The 15,362-nt window shown below is 48.2% G+C and overlaps 1 protein-coding gene across 1 annotated transcript in view; it reads left to right on the forward strand.

Annotated features, from left to right (window-relative positions):
* The window catches only part of GRID2 (glutamate ionotropic receptor delta type subunit 2), a 474,774-nt gene that overhangs the window by 125,439 nt on the left and 333,973 nt on the right, over positions 1 to 15,362 (forward strand). Inside the window, exon 3 of the mRNA XM_068171063.1 lies at positions 1,817 to 1,870. Coding sequence (XP_068027164.1) covers positions 1,817 to 1,870 — 54 coding nt within the window. The remainder of the gene's footprint in view (positions 1 to 1,816; positions 1,871 to 15,362) is intronic.

The following is a 15,362-nucleotide window of genomic DNA, read 5'->3' on the forward strand; positions in this document are numbered from 1 at the left end:
ATTAGGTAATAGGTTGGACTTGATCTCTGGGGTCTTTTCCAACCTGGTTGATTGTATGATTCTATGATGGTTTCTTTCCTCGCTGATGAAAGCAGATCAGGTGTAGTTTTCTCCCCTCTGTTTCCACTGTGAAGGTGAATTGAGCACAAATCATCACAAAGACATAGTGGATTCAAGGAGGGAAATAACAGAGCTGAGTGAAAGATGAGTTAGGAAGCACATTTTCAGTCCAGCATGGAGGCAGCTCCTGGAGAAAAATAGCAGCAAAGGAAAGGAGAAGATGTGGGAGGTGGATTAGAAGCCCTCAGTGCATGCAGCCTGGGACAAGCCATTGTTCACAGAATGGTTTTGGTTGGAAAAGACCTCTAAGATCCTCGACTCCAACCATCCGCCTAGCACTGACATGGACATTAAACCACATCCCAAAGTGCTATGGCCACAGGTTTATTGAACATTTCCAGGGATGGCAGAGCTCCACCACCTCACTGGGCAGCCTGTTCCAACCCCTGACCACTCTTTCTGTTAAGAAATGTTTCCTAATATTGAATCCAAACCTCCTGTGGCACAATTTCAGGCTGTTTCTCTCATCCTATCACCTGATACTAGAGAGACGAGGCTGACATCCCACCTCATTCCAGCCTCCTTTGAGGTAGTTGTAGAGAGCCATGAGGTCTCCCCACAGCCTCCTCTTCTCCAGACTAAGCAATCCCAGTTCCCTTAGCTACTCATGTTCTTTAGACTCCACCAGTTTCATTACCCTTCTCTGGGCACACTCCTGCAGCTTGGCATCTTGCTTGTAGCCAAGAGCCAAAACCTGAAACCAGTATTAGAGGTGTGCTGAGCACAAGGGCATAGTCACTTCCCTGCTCCTGCATGTCCCACACTATTCCTGATCCAGGCCAGGATGCTGTTGGCCACACATTGCTCACGTTCAGCTGTCATCCAACACCCCCAGGTCCTTTGCTGCCAGGCAACTTCCCATCCACTCTGCCCCAAGTCTGTAGCATTGCGCTGGGTTGTTGTGACTCGGGTGCAGGACCCAGGATTTGGTTTTGATAAAAGTCATGCCATTTACCTTGGCCTATCAATTCAGCTTGTCAAGACCTCTTTACAGTACCCTCCTACCCTCGAGCGGATCAACACTCCCACCCAACTTAGTGTCACCTGCAAACTCACTGAGGCTGCACACAATTCCCTTGTCCAGATCACTGATAAAGATGACAGCTCTTTTCCTCAACATAACCATTTCCTTCCCTTCCCTTCCCTTCCCTTCCCTTCCCTTCCCTTCCCTTCCCTTCCCTTCCCTTCCCTTCCCTTCCCTTCCCTTCCCTTCCCTTCCCTTCCCTTCCCTTCCCTTCCCTTCCCTTCCCTTCCCTTCCCTTCCCTTCCCTTCCCTTCCCTTCCCTTCCCTTCCCTTCCCTTCCCTTCCCTTCCCTTCCCTTCCCTCAGGAGCTACAGAAACATACAGATGATCTTCATTTCCTGCCTTGCTCTCTGTTGCTCCCTCTCAGTACAGTATATTAAGGCAAAACCAATTTCATTTTCTCTTTCAGTCAGCCAAAATGAATTCTTTCCTGTGATGTTGGCAATGAAATGTGTTTTCTAAGTTTAGTTAGCAAGCCATACAGTAACATAAATGCTTCTGCAGGATTTCACTGGAAGTTCTCTGTCCCCAGTTGAAAAACAAAGGTCTGTGAGAGCATCTGCTTCACTTTGGCTGTTTGTCATTTCAAGAGAACATCCATTTAATATTTGGTTATTTTTTCCCTGGCTTTCCCAAGCCACTGACTGATGGCTGCTTTGTTCTCTCTTTCAGGTCGTGGAGACTAATTTGGTTGCCTTTGACTGCCACTGGATCATTATAAATGAGGTAACTGTCGAATGAACACTGCTGTGAGCCGTGAATCCTGTTTGCAGGCTTGCTTGACGGTCCTCCTGCTGGTCTGGGCTTTGCCAGCAGGAAGCAGGAGCTAAGAGAAAGTTCAGCCATGCTGGGGGAGTGAATGATGGTTAATACAAATAGAATGACAAGTTCTTGGACATCACTGCTTTGTCCTGCCTGTCTCAAACAGAAGTCCTTAAATGAATACAGGGAAAATGAAATGGAGAAACCAAACCAAAACAACAGCACCTTTATTCTGAGTGTCTTGAGATTTCACATTTGACTGGAGCTGACTTGGGTTTAGAGGAGTTTTAAGGACTTTTTTTCTTCATATGCAATCTCTCATAGTGGAGCACTTTGTGTTTCGTCTATGCTTTCTTCATCATCATCATCATCATCATCATCATCATCATCATCATCATCATCATCATCATCATCATCATCAAACTCCTTTCCATGCTGTCTCTGTCTGGAGAGGGAAAGAGCCTCAGTTCTTTTGAACATTCCTGTGTTATGAAATTAGAGGCACAAACGAGGCCAAGAGCCCTTGAGGCTATTTGTTAACAGAACAAAGTGGATGGAATAGAAGAAGGGAGAGGGAGAGGGAAAAATAGAGATAGAGAAGAAGAAGAGGGAGAGAGAAGAGGAAAGGGATTATATTACCACATACCCTCCACCCCCCAAGAGAGTTTGGGTCTGTGGAGGAAGGCTGCTGCCTCTTTGGCGTGGAGGAGAGGTCATCCTTGTTGGCTGTGCTGTCCTCTGCTGGAAGAGTGGAGGGAGAGATGCCAAAGTCCAAGTCCAAGTCCTTCCCTGAGCAGCCTCTTCAGCTCCATGAGTTGCAGCAGGCAGATCTTAGGACACAGAGAGAGGGTTCCTCCTGGTCTGCTGCTTCCAGGCTCCATGGTGATGTCTTTTCTCCTGTGTCTCCTTTTCTCTCCTTGTATTTTCTTCTCAGTTTTTCTCCTCCTGAGCAGGCATTGCTCAGCTCTTTGATACAGTTTTTTCAGGTATGTGTCCAGGTGGTGAATCCATTGTACCCTTTGCACCATCCTCCCTTCCCAGGGTAGCTGGTGGGTAGGGATCATCTTGGCTGTGCACATTCCAGAGGGTCCTTATCCAGTGGAAAGCTCTGCATGGGACAGCAATGTGCCCTGGGGGCCAAGAAGGCCAATGGGATCCTGGGGGGCATTCAGAGGAGTGTGTCCAGCAGAGCCAGGGAGGTTCTCCTCCCCCTCTGCTCTGCCCTGCTGAGACCTCACCTGGAATAGTGCATCCAGCTCTGGGCTCCTCAGTTCAAGAGGGACAGGGATCTGCTGGAGGGAGGGCTACAAGGATGCTGGAGGGACTGCAGCACTGCCTGGTGAGGAGAGGCTGAGAGGCCTGGGGCTGGTTAGTCTGGAGAGGAGAAGACTGAGAGGGGATCTGATCAACGTCTATCAATATCAGATGGTTGGATGTCAGGAAGGAAAGGACAGGGACAGGCTCTGCTCAGTTGCACCCTGCGATAGGACAAGGGGCAATAGATGGAAACTACAGCACAGAAGGTTCAACCTCAACATGAGGAAGAACTTCTTTCCTGTAAGGGTCCCAGAGCCCTGGAGCAGGCTGCCCAGAGAGGTTGTGGAGTCTCCTTCTCTGGAGCCTTTCCAGCCCTGTCTGGATGTGTTCCTGTGTGACCTGTGCTGGATTCTCTGGTCCTGCTCTGGCAGGGGGGTTGGACCTGAAGATCTCCAGAGAGCCCTTCCAAGCCCTAACATCCTGTGAGCCTGTGAGACAGCAAAATGAGACAGAGTAGTCTTTCCTTTTCAATCATTGTGCCAGGGGAATGCAACACACCTACCAAGTATAGTAATACAGAAAGATGTATCACCTTCAGTTTTCTGATCAGGAATCTGCTGGGGTTTTTGTGAGGTAACATCTGTTATTTTAATTGCTTGCTTTAAATGCTGTAATGCCTGGAAAGGGTACCTTAATTTTTATTGTGCCATTAGTTGCTCTTTTATGTAATACAGGAAATTTGCTTGGAGCCTGTGTATTGCAGCAGGAAGGCATGTGTGGGAGGAAGGGGATTGTTCCCATGCAATGAGAAGCTGCATAAGTTCCTGAAGCATAGTATATCATAGTAGTCATAGAATCATGGAATTGTGAGGGTTAGAAAGGACTTCAAGGATCAGCCAGTTCCAACCCCCCTTCCATGGGCAGGGACACCTCACACTACAGCAGGTTGCTCACAGCCACATCCAGCCTGGCTACAAAAACCTCCAGGCATGAGGCTGCCACCACCTCCCTGGGCAACCTGTGCCAGTCTCTCACCACCCTCATGGGGAATAACTTCTTCCTCACATCCAATCTCAATCTTTCCATTTCTAGTTTTCTTCCATTCCCCCCAGTCCTATCTCTCCTTGACACCCTCAAAAGTCCCTCTCCAGCTTTCTTGTAGCCCCCTTCAGACACTGGAAGGCCACAATTAGGTCTCCTCAGAGCCTTTTCTTCACCAGACTGAACAGCCCCAGCTCCCTCAGTCTGTCTCCATAGCAGAGCAGCTCCAGCCCTCTGCTCATCCTCATGGGCCTTGTCTGGACACCTTCCAGCACCTCCAGATCCTTCCTCTAATAGAGGCTCCAGAACTGGACACAGTGCTCCAGGTGAGATCTCAGCAGAGTGGAGCAGAGGGGCAGAATCCCCTCTCTGGCCCTGCTGGCCACACTTCTCTTGCTGCAGCCCAGGCTCTGCTTGGCTTTCTGGGCTGCAAGTGCTCACTGCTGGCTCCTGTTGAGCTTCTCCCCCAGCATCCCCAAGGCCTTTTCTTCAGGGCTGCCCTCAAGCCAGTCCCTGCCCAGCCTGTATCAGTGCCTGGGATTGACTCTGCAAACAATGCAAATCTCTTCTGATCAGTGCAGTCAGCTGAGGAAACACTCTCCAAATAAATGTCCCTGCTTCTTCAGAGCCTTAAAGCAGATGGTGAAATTCTTCAGTAAAATTTGCAGGGGTCATAAATGTCAGTGCAGTCCTCATCAAACATGTCTTGGCAGAAGGTGAGGATGGGTATCTCACACTCACTCTCCCTCTGTCTCCGGTGGCTTCTTCTCCTTTGTACAATAGTAAATATAAGTTCAAACAAAGCCCAGGACATCTAAATCATGTGTTGGTTTTTTCCCTATGCCTCTTAAATCACCACCATACAGTGTGCTCAGAGCTCAGTGAGGTGAGTTGAAGAAAGGACATTTCTATGATTTTGCAGGGCTTTCGCTTCTTTTGCTCTTTTTGAATGAAACAAATGTTCTGCTGCTGCTGTTCAGCCAGGCTGAGAGCTGGGCAGGGAGAAATGGAATGAAATTCAACAAGGGCAAGGGGACAGTCTTGCATCTGGGAAAGAACAGCCCCATGAAGCGGGATAGGTTGGGGACAGACCTGTTGGAGAGCAATGAAGGGGAAAGACCCTGGGGGTTGTGGGGGATGGGAGGTTGACTATGAGCCAGCAATGTGCTCTTGTGGTCAAGAAGATCAATGGCATCCTGGGGTGGATTAGAAGGGCTGTGGTCAGGAGGAGCCTGAGGGTGACCTCATTGCTGTTGCTAAAGCTGTGCAGGGTGAGTGCCCAGAGGCTGGAGCCAGGCTCTGCTGGGGGATGCCCAATGCCAGCACAAGGGGCCGTGGTGGAAGCTAAGGCAGAGGAAGTGCCATGGAAACAGGAGGAAGATTTTTTTCTCTGTGAAGGTGACAGAGGCCTGAAACAGGCTGCCCAGGGGGCTTGTGGAGTCTCTCTCTCTGGAGATACACAAAGCCTGCCTGGATGTGTTCCTGTATGACCTGCTCTGTGTGCTCCTGCTCTGGCAGGGGGGTTGGACTGGATGAGCTTTTGAGGTCCCTTCCAGCCCCTAACATTCTGTGACTCTATGATTCTTATTTTTAAATCCATATATCTCTCAAGCATTTTCCTTCATTAAAACATTTGGGATCATCTTACTATGCCCAAGTCTGCCACCAGTCCTCTATTCCTGTTGTTTACCCAAGGAGGTGAAAATACCACAGTATCACAGTATTGCCAAGGTTGGAAGAGACCTTGAGGATCATCGGATCCAACCTGTCAACACAGACCCATGAGTAGACCATGGCACCAAGTGCCACATCCAAAATATGAATGCTACTGTAGAAAGGATGGGTTGGATTTCACTTGCAAGAATATGCACCAGCTCTGTTGACATTAGAATGGAGTGGGTACACCAACATGAAAAAGCTGATTTGTGTGAGAAGAGACTGAAAAGGTTGACCTGGCTAGCCTGGGAAAACAAAGATTGAAGAGAGGATGTGCTCTCTGCTTATAAAGACATACAGAGTATGAATAAATGTATCATTGTCAAGGGCTGCAGCACGAAGTTGGCGTGAGAACAAATGAGTCCCAATTACCCATAAATAAATTGAAGGCAAAAGTTAGTAGAGGGTTTCTAATTAGCAGAAAAAGCTACATCTTTCTGGGAGAAAAGCATGGGAAAAAATAACCAAACCAAACCGACCGACCCAAACCCAACCCAACCCAACCAACCCAACCCAACCCAACCCAAACCAAACCCAAATCCAAATCCAAATCCAAATCCAAATCCAAATCCAAATCCAAATCCAACTCCAACCAAATCAAACCCAACCCAACCCAACCCAACCAACCCAAACCCAACCTAACCAACCCAACCAAACCAAACCAAACCAAACCAAACCAAACCAAACCAAACCAACCCAAACCCAACCCAACCAAACCCAACCCAACCCAAACCAAACCAAGCCAAATCCAACTCCAACCAAACCAAACCCAACCCAACCAAATCAACCCAACACAACTCAACCCAACCTGAACCCAACCAACTCAAGCCAACCCAACCAACCTAACCCAACCCAAATACAACCAAACCCAACCAAACCCAAACCAAGCCAACCCAAAACAAATATAACCAAACCCAACCCCACCAAATGAAACCCAGAAACCCAAACCAACCCAAACCAACCCAACCCAATGAAACCAAACCAAACCCAACCAAACTCAAACCAATGAAACCAAACCCAACCAAACCCAACCCAATGAAACCAAACCCAACCAAATCCAACCCAATGAAACCAAACCAAACCCACCCAAACCCAACCCAATGAAACCAAACCAAACCTAATAAAACCCAACCAAACCCAACCCAATGAAACCAAATCAATCCAAAGCCAACCCACCCCAAGCAAAGCAAATCAAGCCAAACCAGACCCAAACTGTTTTAAAGAACAGTCTCTAGAGAAAGAGCCAACAGGTTTGCCTGTTATAGCACAAGAGAGGACTAAGGGACCCCATAAATTTGCATTCAAAGGCTATTTTCAGAGGAAGAAGCTTTCCCAAGGAGAGGGCTGGTCCTTGGCTGATATGTTTGGATTGTTCCATTTGCACTCCACCGTGAAGAAGAGTGCAGAGCATGATGATATTTCAAGTTTAAGTAGCTAGAACAGGTCCTAAACTCACAGCTCAGTTCCAGTTCACATAAGCCTACATTTTCTTTGTATGATAGTAGCATTAGAGGTTCATTTGAACCCTTACCTTTTCCAGTGGTGATGTCAGATCAGCTGTGAAATGCCACCCTCTGGTACAGGTTGGCAACAAAGCTGCCAGTTCAAACTGACTTAGCCCTGCTGTCTCCATACCTTTTTTTTTCCTTTTCTGTCTCTGTGAAAGCTAAAAATAGATTTCTCCTTGTCCTATCAATTTCCTCTTTTTACCACCCCTGCAACCTAAGAAAACTAAGGGAGATATAATAGAGCAAATGATTCTGCACCTGGGCCAGATCAATCCTCACTGTCAATACAGACTGGGGGAGGAGGTGACAGAAAGCAGCCCTGAGGAAAAGGACTTGGGGGTGCTGGTGGAGGAGAAGCTGGACAGGAGCAGGCAGGGTGAGCTTGCAGCACAGAAGGCAAATCACAGCCTGGGCTGCATCCAAAGCAGCATTGCCAGCAGAGCCAAAGAGGTGATTCTGACACTTTGCTCTGCTCTGCTGAGACCTCACCTGGGGTACTGTGTACAGGGCTGGAGCTCTCAGTATAGGAAGGACATGGAACTGATGGAGTGGGTCCAGAGGAGGACCACAAAAATGATCAGGGGGTTGTAGCAGCTCTGCTACAAGGGCAGGCTGAGGGAGCTGGGGGTGTTCAGCCTGGAGAAGAGGAGGCTCCAGGGAGACCTAATAGCAGCCTGCCAGTACCTGAAGGGGGCTACAGGAAGGCTGCAGAGAGACTGTTTACAAAGGCCTGCAGGGACAGGACAACAGACAATGGCTTCAAACTAGAGCAGAGCAGATTGAGATTGGATGTTAGGAACAAGGTCTTCACCATGAGGGTGGTGGAACGCTGGAAGAGGCTGTCTGGGGAGGTGGTTGAGGCTCCTTCCCTGGAGATATTGAAGGTGAGGCTGGATGAGGCCCTGGGCAACCTGATCCAGCTGGGGATATCCCTGCTCACTGCAGGGAGCTTGGACTGGGTGAGCTTTGGAGTCCCTTCCAGTCTGCACCATTCTATGATTCCATGATGATGCAGTTCAAGATCTCCCTTTACTTGTTTTGGAGTTTCATCTTCTCAAGCTTTGCCCTCAACTACTCCTCTTTGGGTGCTGCTGAGAAATTCATGTTGGACATAGCACCAGCATGCTATGGCCCAGGCACCTCCAGGGGATCTGCTCTGTCTTTTCTGGTCTGTCTCCTGCTCATTGCTACTGGCTTTTGGAGGAGGAAAAAGCACTCTCCTCTCTCACTGCCTGGAAGGATGTGATGAAGACATGGCCTGCAGTGGAAAGCAGGACATGTCCAGAACATGATAAATGCCAGAATCATCTTCTTGGCCCAAAGTTAAGATATTTCCATAGAGAAAGTATTGCTGCCATTGCTTGGTGCTTATTGCTGGAGCATGTTAATAAATTCTTTCCCTCCATGGCTTTCAGTACTGTTGCAGATGTTCTGTGGTGAATAATAGACCTCTGCCTAGGTTGCTCATCTCGCAGTAATGAGCCAAGGCTGAATGGCAGTGTAGATTAGGTGTCCAGCACACAGACTTGCTGCCCTCTGGGGTCACTGCCTGATATGACAAACTGATCCTCTTCAGTTCTCTTTTCCCAATTCATCTGCAAAGAGCTATTAATGCAAGCTAACATTCCTTTCCTTGTTTGCTTGCCACCTCACATGAAATACACATCTAATTTTATCTGTTTCATGTGAAATAGGGCAGCCTCGCCTTGATTCCAAGTTCACACCAACAAAAGGAAGGTTGGGAAGTCATGCTGTGTTGAACTTCTGAATTTTTCTGGGGGCAAAAACCAGCCCCATATAGCCCAGCCTAAATTTATGCAGGTGCCAGCTCAGTTCAACTTGGCCAACTCTCTCACTTGTTTTTTGACACTTGGTTCTTGTATAACAGATCATCTGCCATCCTTAGATCATTATACTGTACCCAACTTTGAAGTGCAAATGAAAATTGTTTCCTCTCATACAATAGCTGCTTTATATAGTTTTCTTAAGTCAGATCCAAAATTCAAGAATGAGAAATGATGTTGGAGAGTCATATAAAAGGCTCCTCACCCAGTCAATGCCAAGGATTTAAATGACAAAAGAAACACATAGAAATTGCCTAGGGGTGAATTTGGGGCTGCATGGCATTGAGTTGTTCTTAACCTACACTCGGTGGAATTTACAGCATTTAAAATGAGAGCTGACATTAATCTGCAGCAGTACAGGTTGGGAGGCGGTCTGATGGAGAGCAACCCAATGGAGAAGGAGCTGGGAGTGCTGGTGGACAACAGGTTCTGCAGGGAACAGCAATGTGCCCTGGGGGCCAAGAAGGCCAATGGGAGCCTGGGGTGCATTCAGAGGAGTGCATCCAGCAGAGCCAGGGAGGTTCTCCTCCCCCTCTACTCTGCTCCGATGACATCTCACCTGCAATATTTCATCCACTTCTAAGCTCCCCAGTTCAAGAGGGACAGGGATCTACTGGAGGGAGGGCTACAAGGATGCTGAAGGGACTGCAGCACTGCATGGTGAGGAGAGGCTGAGAGCCCTGGGGCTGTTTAGTCTGGAGAGGAGAAGACTGAGAGGGGATCTGATCAACACCTATCAATATCTGATGGTTGGGTGTCAGGAAAGAAAGGACAGGGACAGGCTCTGCTCAGTTGTGCCCTATGATAGGACAAGGGGCAATAGATGGAAACTACAGCACAGAGGAGATTTAATAAATGTTTATCAATATCTGAGGGCTGGGGTCAGGAGGGAGGGGAAAGGCTCTGCTCACTTGCTCCCTGTGATAGGACAAGGAGCAATGGATGCAAGCTGCAGTGCAGGAAGTTCCACCTCAACATGAGGAAGAACCTTCTTTCCTGTAAGGGTCCCAGAGCCCTGGAGCAGGCTGCCCAGAGAGGCTGTGGAGTCTCCTTCTCTGGAGCCTTTCCATCCCTGTCTGGATGTGTTCCTGTGTGACCTGTGCTGGATTCTCTGCTCCTGCTCTGGCAGGGGGGTTGGACCTGAAGATCTCCAGAGAGCCCTTCCAAGCCCTAACATCCTGTGAGCTTTCATTCCTCTATTTTTGTATATACCTCCTTGGCAACACTGCAAAAACCTCTTTGGTATTGGCATTCTGTCATTATTTCCCAGGTCATGTACAAACCCATGAGATAGTAGCCTATGGGTTAAAATGGGAACACTCTAATTAAATGCAACCAAAAATGCTGAATAGAGTGAAATAAATACTCTTTGAGGCAGGAAAGGTCAGTGCTTGAGCAGCTGAAAGTCAAAAAATCACTTTTAAGATGCTGGTTTGCTCCAAAAAGTGGCCATGCAGGCATCACTTTGGAGATAACACAACAGATCTGATAGTCTTGCTGCTACAAGTCTGGGTACAGTGGATGATGAAACCAGTCAACCTTTTTGTCTTTGTTTTAAATCCTCTGAGGAAGAATAGAGTTTAAAATCAAGATAAATTGCAGGAGCTGGCCTTTCTAAACATGTATTTAATATATAATATATAAAATATTATCACAGAATCAATAAGGTTGGAAAAGTCCTCAGAAATCTTCAAGTCCAACCTATCACCTAAAACCTAACACCTCCTGGCAACTAAACCACGGCTTCAAGTGCCACATCCAATCCCCTCTTGAACACCTCCAGGGATGGAGACTCCACCACCTCCCTGGGCAACACATTCACAGTATCACAGTATCACAGTATCACCAAGGTTGGAAAAGACCTCAAGGATCATTGAGTCCAACCTGCCACCACAGACCTCATGACTAGACCATGGCACCAAGTGCCACATCCAATCCCCTCTGGAACACCTCCAGGGATGGGGACTCCACCACCTCTCTGGGCAGCACATTCCAATGACGAATGACTCTCTCTGTGAAGGACTTTCTCCTCACCTCCAGCCTAAACTTCCCCTGGCACAGCCTGAGACTGTGTCCTCTTGTTCTGGTGCTGGTTGCTGGGGAGAAGAGATCAATCCCTTCCTGGCCACAACCACCTTTCAGGTAGTTGTAGAGAGCAATGAGGTCTCCCCTGAGCCTCCTCTTCTCCAGGCTAAGCAACCCCAGCTCCCTCAGCCTCTCCTCACAGGGCTGTGCTCAAGGCCTCTCCCCAGCCTCATTGCCCTTCTCTGGACACCTTCAAGTGTCTCGATGTCCTTCCTAAACTCAGGACCCCAGAACTGGACACAGGACTCAAGGTGTGGTCTAACCAGTGCAGAGTACAGGGGCACAATGACTTCCCTGCTCCTGCTGGCCACACTGTTCCTGATGCAGGCCAGGATGCCCTTGGCCCTCCTGGCCACCTGGGCACACTGCTGGCTCACGTTTAGGCAGCTGTCAATCAGCACCCCCAGGTCCCTCTCTGTTTGGGAGGTCTCCAGCCACTCTGACCCCAGCCTGTAGCACTGCCTGGGGTTGCTGTGGCCAATGTGCAGCCCCTGGCACTTGGATGTGTTCAGTCTCCTGCCCTTGGACTCTGCCCATCTGCCCAGCCTGTCGAGGTCCCTCTGCAGAGCCTCTCTACCCTCCAACAGATCAATTCCTGCCCCCAAATTGGTGTCATCTGCAAATTTGCTGATGACTGACTCAATCCCCTCATCCAGATCATCAATGAAGATGTTAAAGAGCACAGGGCCCAGCACTGCTCCCTGGGGCACGCCACTGGTGCCTGGCTGCCAGCTGGATGTGGCACCATTCACCACCACTCTCTGGGCTCAGCCTCCAGCCAGTTCCTAACCCAGCTCAGAGAGCTGCTGTCCAAGCCACGAGCTGACAGCTTAGCCAGCAGTTTGCTGTGGGGAACAGTGTCAAAGGCCTTGCTGAAGTCCAGCTAGACCACATCCACAGCCTGCCCCACATCCACCAGTCAGATTCCAGTGGCCAATCTCTCTTGCTAGGAAGAATTTTCTCCTCACCTCTGACCTAAACCTCCCCTGGCACAGCTTGAGACTGTGTTCTCTTGTTCTGGTGCTGGTTGCCTGGGAGAAGAGACTAGCCCCCACCTGGCTACAACCTCCTTTCAGGTAGCTGTAGAGAGCAATAATGTCTCCCCTGGGCCTCCTCTTCTCCAGGATAAACACCCCCAGCATTTTGCTCAAACAGCATTTTATTTCATTTTTTACCTTGCAGCTAAGTGAAATGGTGCAGAGAAAATGAAAAGATGGCATCCTAAGCTGAGAGAAATAATTATCTGGGGTACATTAAGAGGCAGTCAGCCAGAAAGACCAGATACTACACTGTGCACAGCTGCTGCAGTGTGTTGTTCCTGTGTGTAGACAAACCTGTCTTTCAGGAAGAATGCTGATAACAGATTACTTCAGAGATGGTGGCAGTCTGTGGGGCAGGATGTGATCCTTTCACTGTGGTGAAGAGAGAAGTTAAAATTTATTTCTGGTGTCTTTTTCCTCCAAAAGTTGAAGGAAATCATAGAATGGTCCAGGCCAGAAGGGACCTCCAGAACCAGTAGCAGTGAGCAGGAGACAGAGCAGAAAAGACAGAGCAGATCCCTTGGAGGTGCCTGGACCATAGCATGCTGGTGCTATGTCCAACATGAATTTCTCAGCAGTACCCAAAGAGGAGTAGTTGAGGGCAAGGCTTGAGAAGATGAAGCTCCAAAACAAGTAAAGGGAGATCTTGAACTGCATCATCATGGAATCATAGAGTGGCCCAGGCCAGAAGGGACCTCCAAAGGTCATCCAGTCCAACCTACCTGCAGTGAGCAGGGATATCCCCAACTAGATCAGGTTGCCCAGGGCCTCATCCAGCCTCACCTTCAATATCTCTAGGAAAGGAGCCTCAACCACCTCCCTGGGCAACCTGTTCCAGTGTTCCACCACCCTCATGGTGAAGACCTTGTTCCTAACATCCAATCTCAATCTGCTCTGCTCTAGTTTGAAGCCATTGTCCCTTGTCCTGTCCCTGCAGGCCTTTCTAAACAGCCTCTCTGCAGCCTTCCTTTAGGAGGAAGAAATTCTTCCCAGCAAGAGAGATTGGCCATTGGAATGTGCTGCCCAGGGAGGTGGTGGTGTCACTGTCACTGGAGGTGTTCCAGAGGGGATTGAATGTGGCACTTGGAGCCATGGTTTAGCTGTCAGGAGGTGTTAGGTATTATGTACTAGTTTGGACTTGATGATCTCTGAAGTCTTTTCCAACCTGGTTGATTCTATGAGTATAATCGGTTGTTATTCTGTTGTATCCAATGGCTAATTTTATTTACCTTTTACTGTTTTGCTACTCAAAGTCTCTGGAATTTTCCTATTCTTGTTTGTAATTACAGACACTAGGCTAAAGCATCAGCCTCAAACATTAACACTGCTGTTTCATAAAGCTTGGCTTCCTTCTCCCACAGAAAGGCTCTGTGATTTGAGTGGAAACTTATCACTGGGTATCTCCTAAGTTTTTCCTTACATGCATAGAGCAGGAAACTAGAGGTACCAAAAACCAGCTGATGGTGTTTAGCTGCAGGTGGAACAGTGCAGGTGTGCTTTATCCCTTGAGAAATGAAAAGCTATATGTGCACAAATGAAAATCAGAGACGTGCAGTAAACTGTGGCTGTATCCGAGGCTGTATTTAAAAGCAGGCTGCTGATGGGTGCTCCTCAAGCAGCTCCCTTATGGGGAGGTAGGGGTACCCACAAATTTAAACATCCAAAGATTTGGGGCCTCAGCTTCTGTAATGAAGACAGATCATGGGCAAACAGTTCAGGATGAAGAAAATTAAGTTCTAATTTAAAAAGTTGAGCAACTGTTGAGATTTTTTCTTCTGCTTTACAGGTAAAAAACTGCCTTTAAAGCTGCCAGCTGACCTTTGTTGAGCTGTCAGAAAAAGCCTATGTTTAACCAAAGTTCCATTTCTTATGAGAAGATTGGAGTCAGCTGCTGTTGCTTTTAAGTCCACACACCCCTCACATGGAGCTGGGTTCTCCAGGGGCCTCATCGTTCAATGGTGTAAAAACACTGTGGCCCCAAAACTGCAGGGGTTTATATTATATGAAGAACTATTTTCCTGGTTTCCCTAGCCTGCCTTAAAGTTAATATTTTAAGCTTAATATTTCATAGAATCACAGAATGGTCCAGGCCAGAAGGGACCTCCAAAGCTCATCCAGTCCAACCCCCCCCACAGTCAGCAGGGACATCCCCAACTAGATGAGGCTGCCCAGGACCTCATCCAGCCTCACCTTCAGTATCTCCAGGGAAGGAGCCTCAAACACCTCCTGGGCAACCTCTTCCAGTGTTCCACCACCCTCATGGTAAAGAAATTGTTCCTCACATCCAATCTCAATCTGCTCTGCTCTAGTTTGAAGCCATTGTCCCTGGTCCTGTCCCTGCAGGCCTTTGCAAACAGTCTCCAGCCTTCCTGTAGCCCCCTTCAGGTACTGGCAGGCCACTATCAGGCTCTCTGGAGCATCCTCTTCTCCAGGCATATTCATGTGTTTGCTTAGTTATTTTCCTGTTTTAAAGTGTGTGTCTGCAGAGCTGAGTGTTTGTCTGCAAGCATTAACAGGTACCCTATGGAATAGAAATGTTGGGTTGAAATGGCTTCTTGCTGTAAACAAGCACATGCACACCTACAGTGCCTTTTGGTAAAGAGCAGTTGCTAACTGGCACATTGTTTATAGCTTCTTGGTGGTCTGCTTCCAAGAAATGAATGCTTAAGGCCTGAATAACTGTCTCTACCTTCACAGCTCCTAAATAATGCTGCACTGAGAAATACATCATGCTGTGATCATGGGATCAAAGGATCATAGGATGTTAAGGGTTGGAAGGGACCTTCAAAGATCATCAAGTCCAACCCCCCTGCCAGAGCAGAACCATAGAATCCAGCACAGGTCACACAGGAACACATCCAGACAGGACTTGAAAGTCTCCAGAGGAGGAGACTGACTTCCTACCAATCTGCACATTACCTCTCCAGAGTGCTGTGAAACACTTTCAAGTAAAACATCAGTGGGA

This window comes from Melanerpes formicivorus, unplaced genomic scaffold (assembly GCF_026170545.1).
Source record: "Melanerpes formicivorus ecotype bairdi unplaced genomic scaffold, bMelFor1.0.p_v2 SCAF_4, whole genome shotgun sequence".
Classification (NCBI taxonomy): domain Eukaryota; kingdom Metazoa; phylum Chordata; class Aves; order Piciformes; family Picidae; genus Melanerpes; species Melanerpes formicivorus.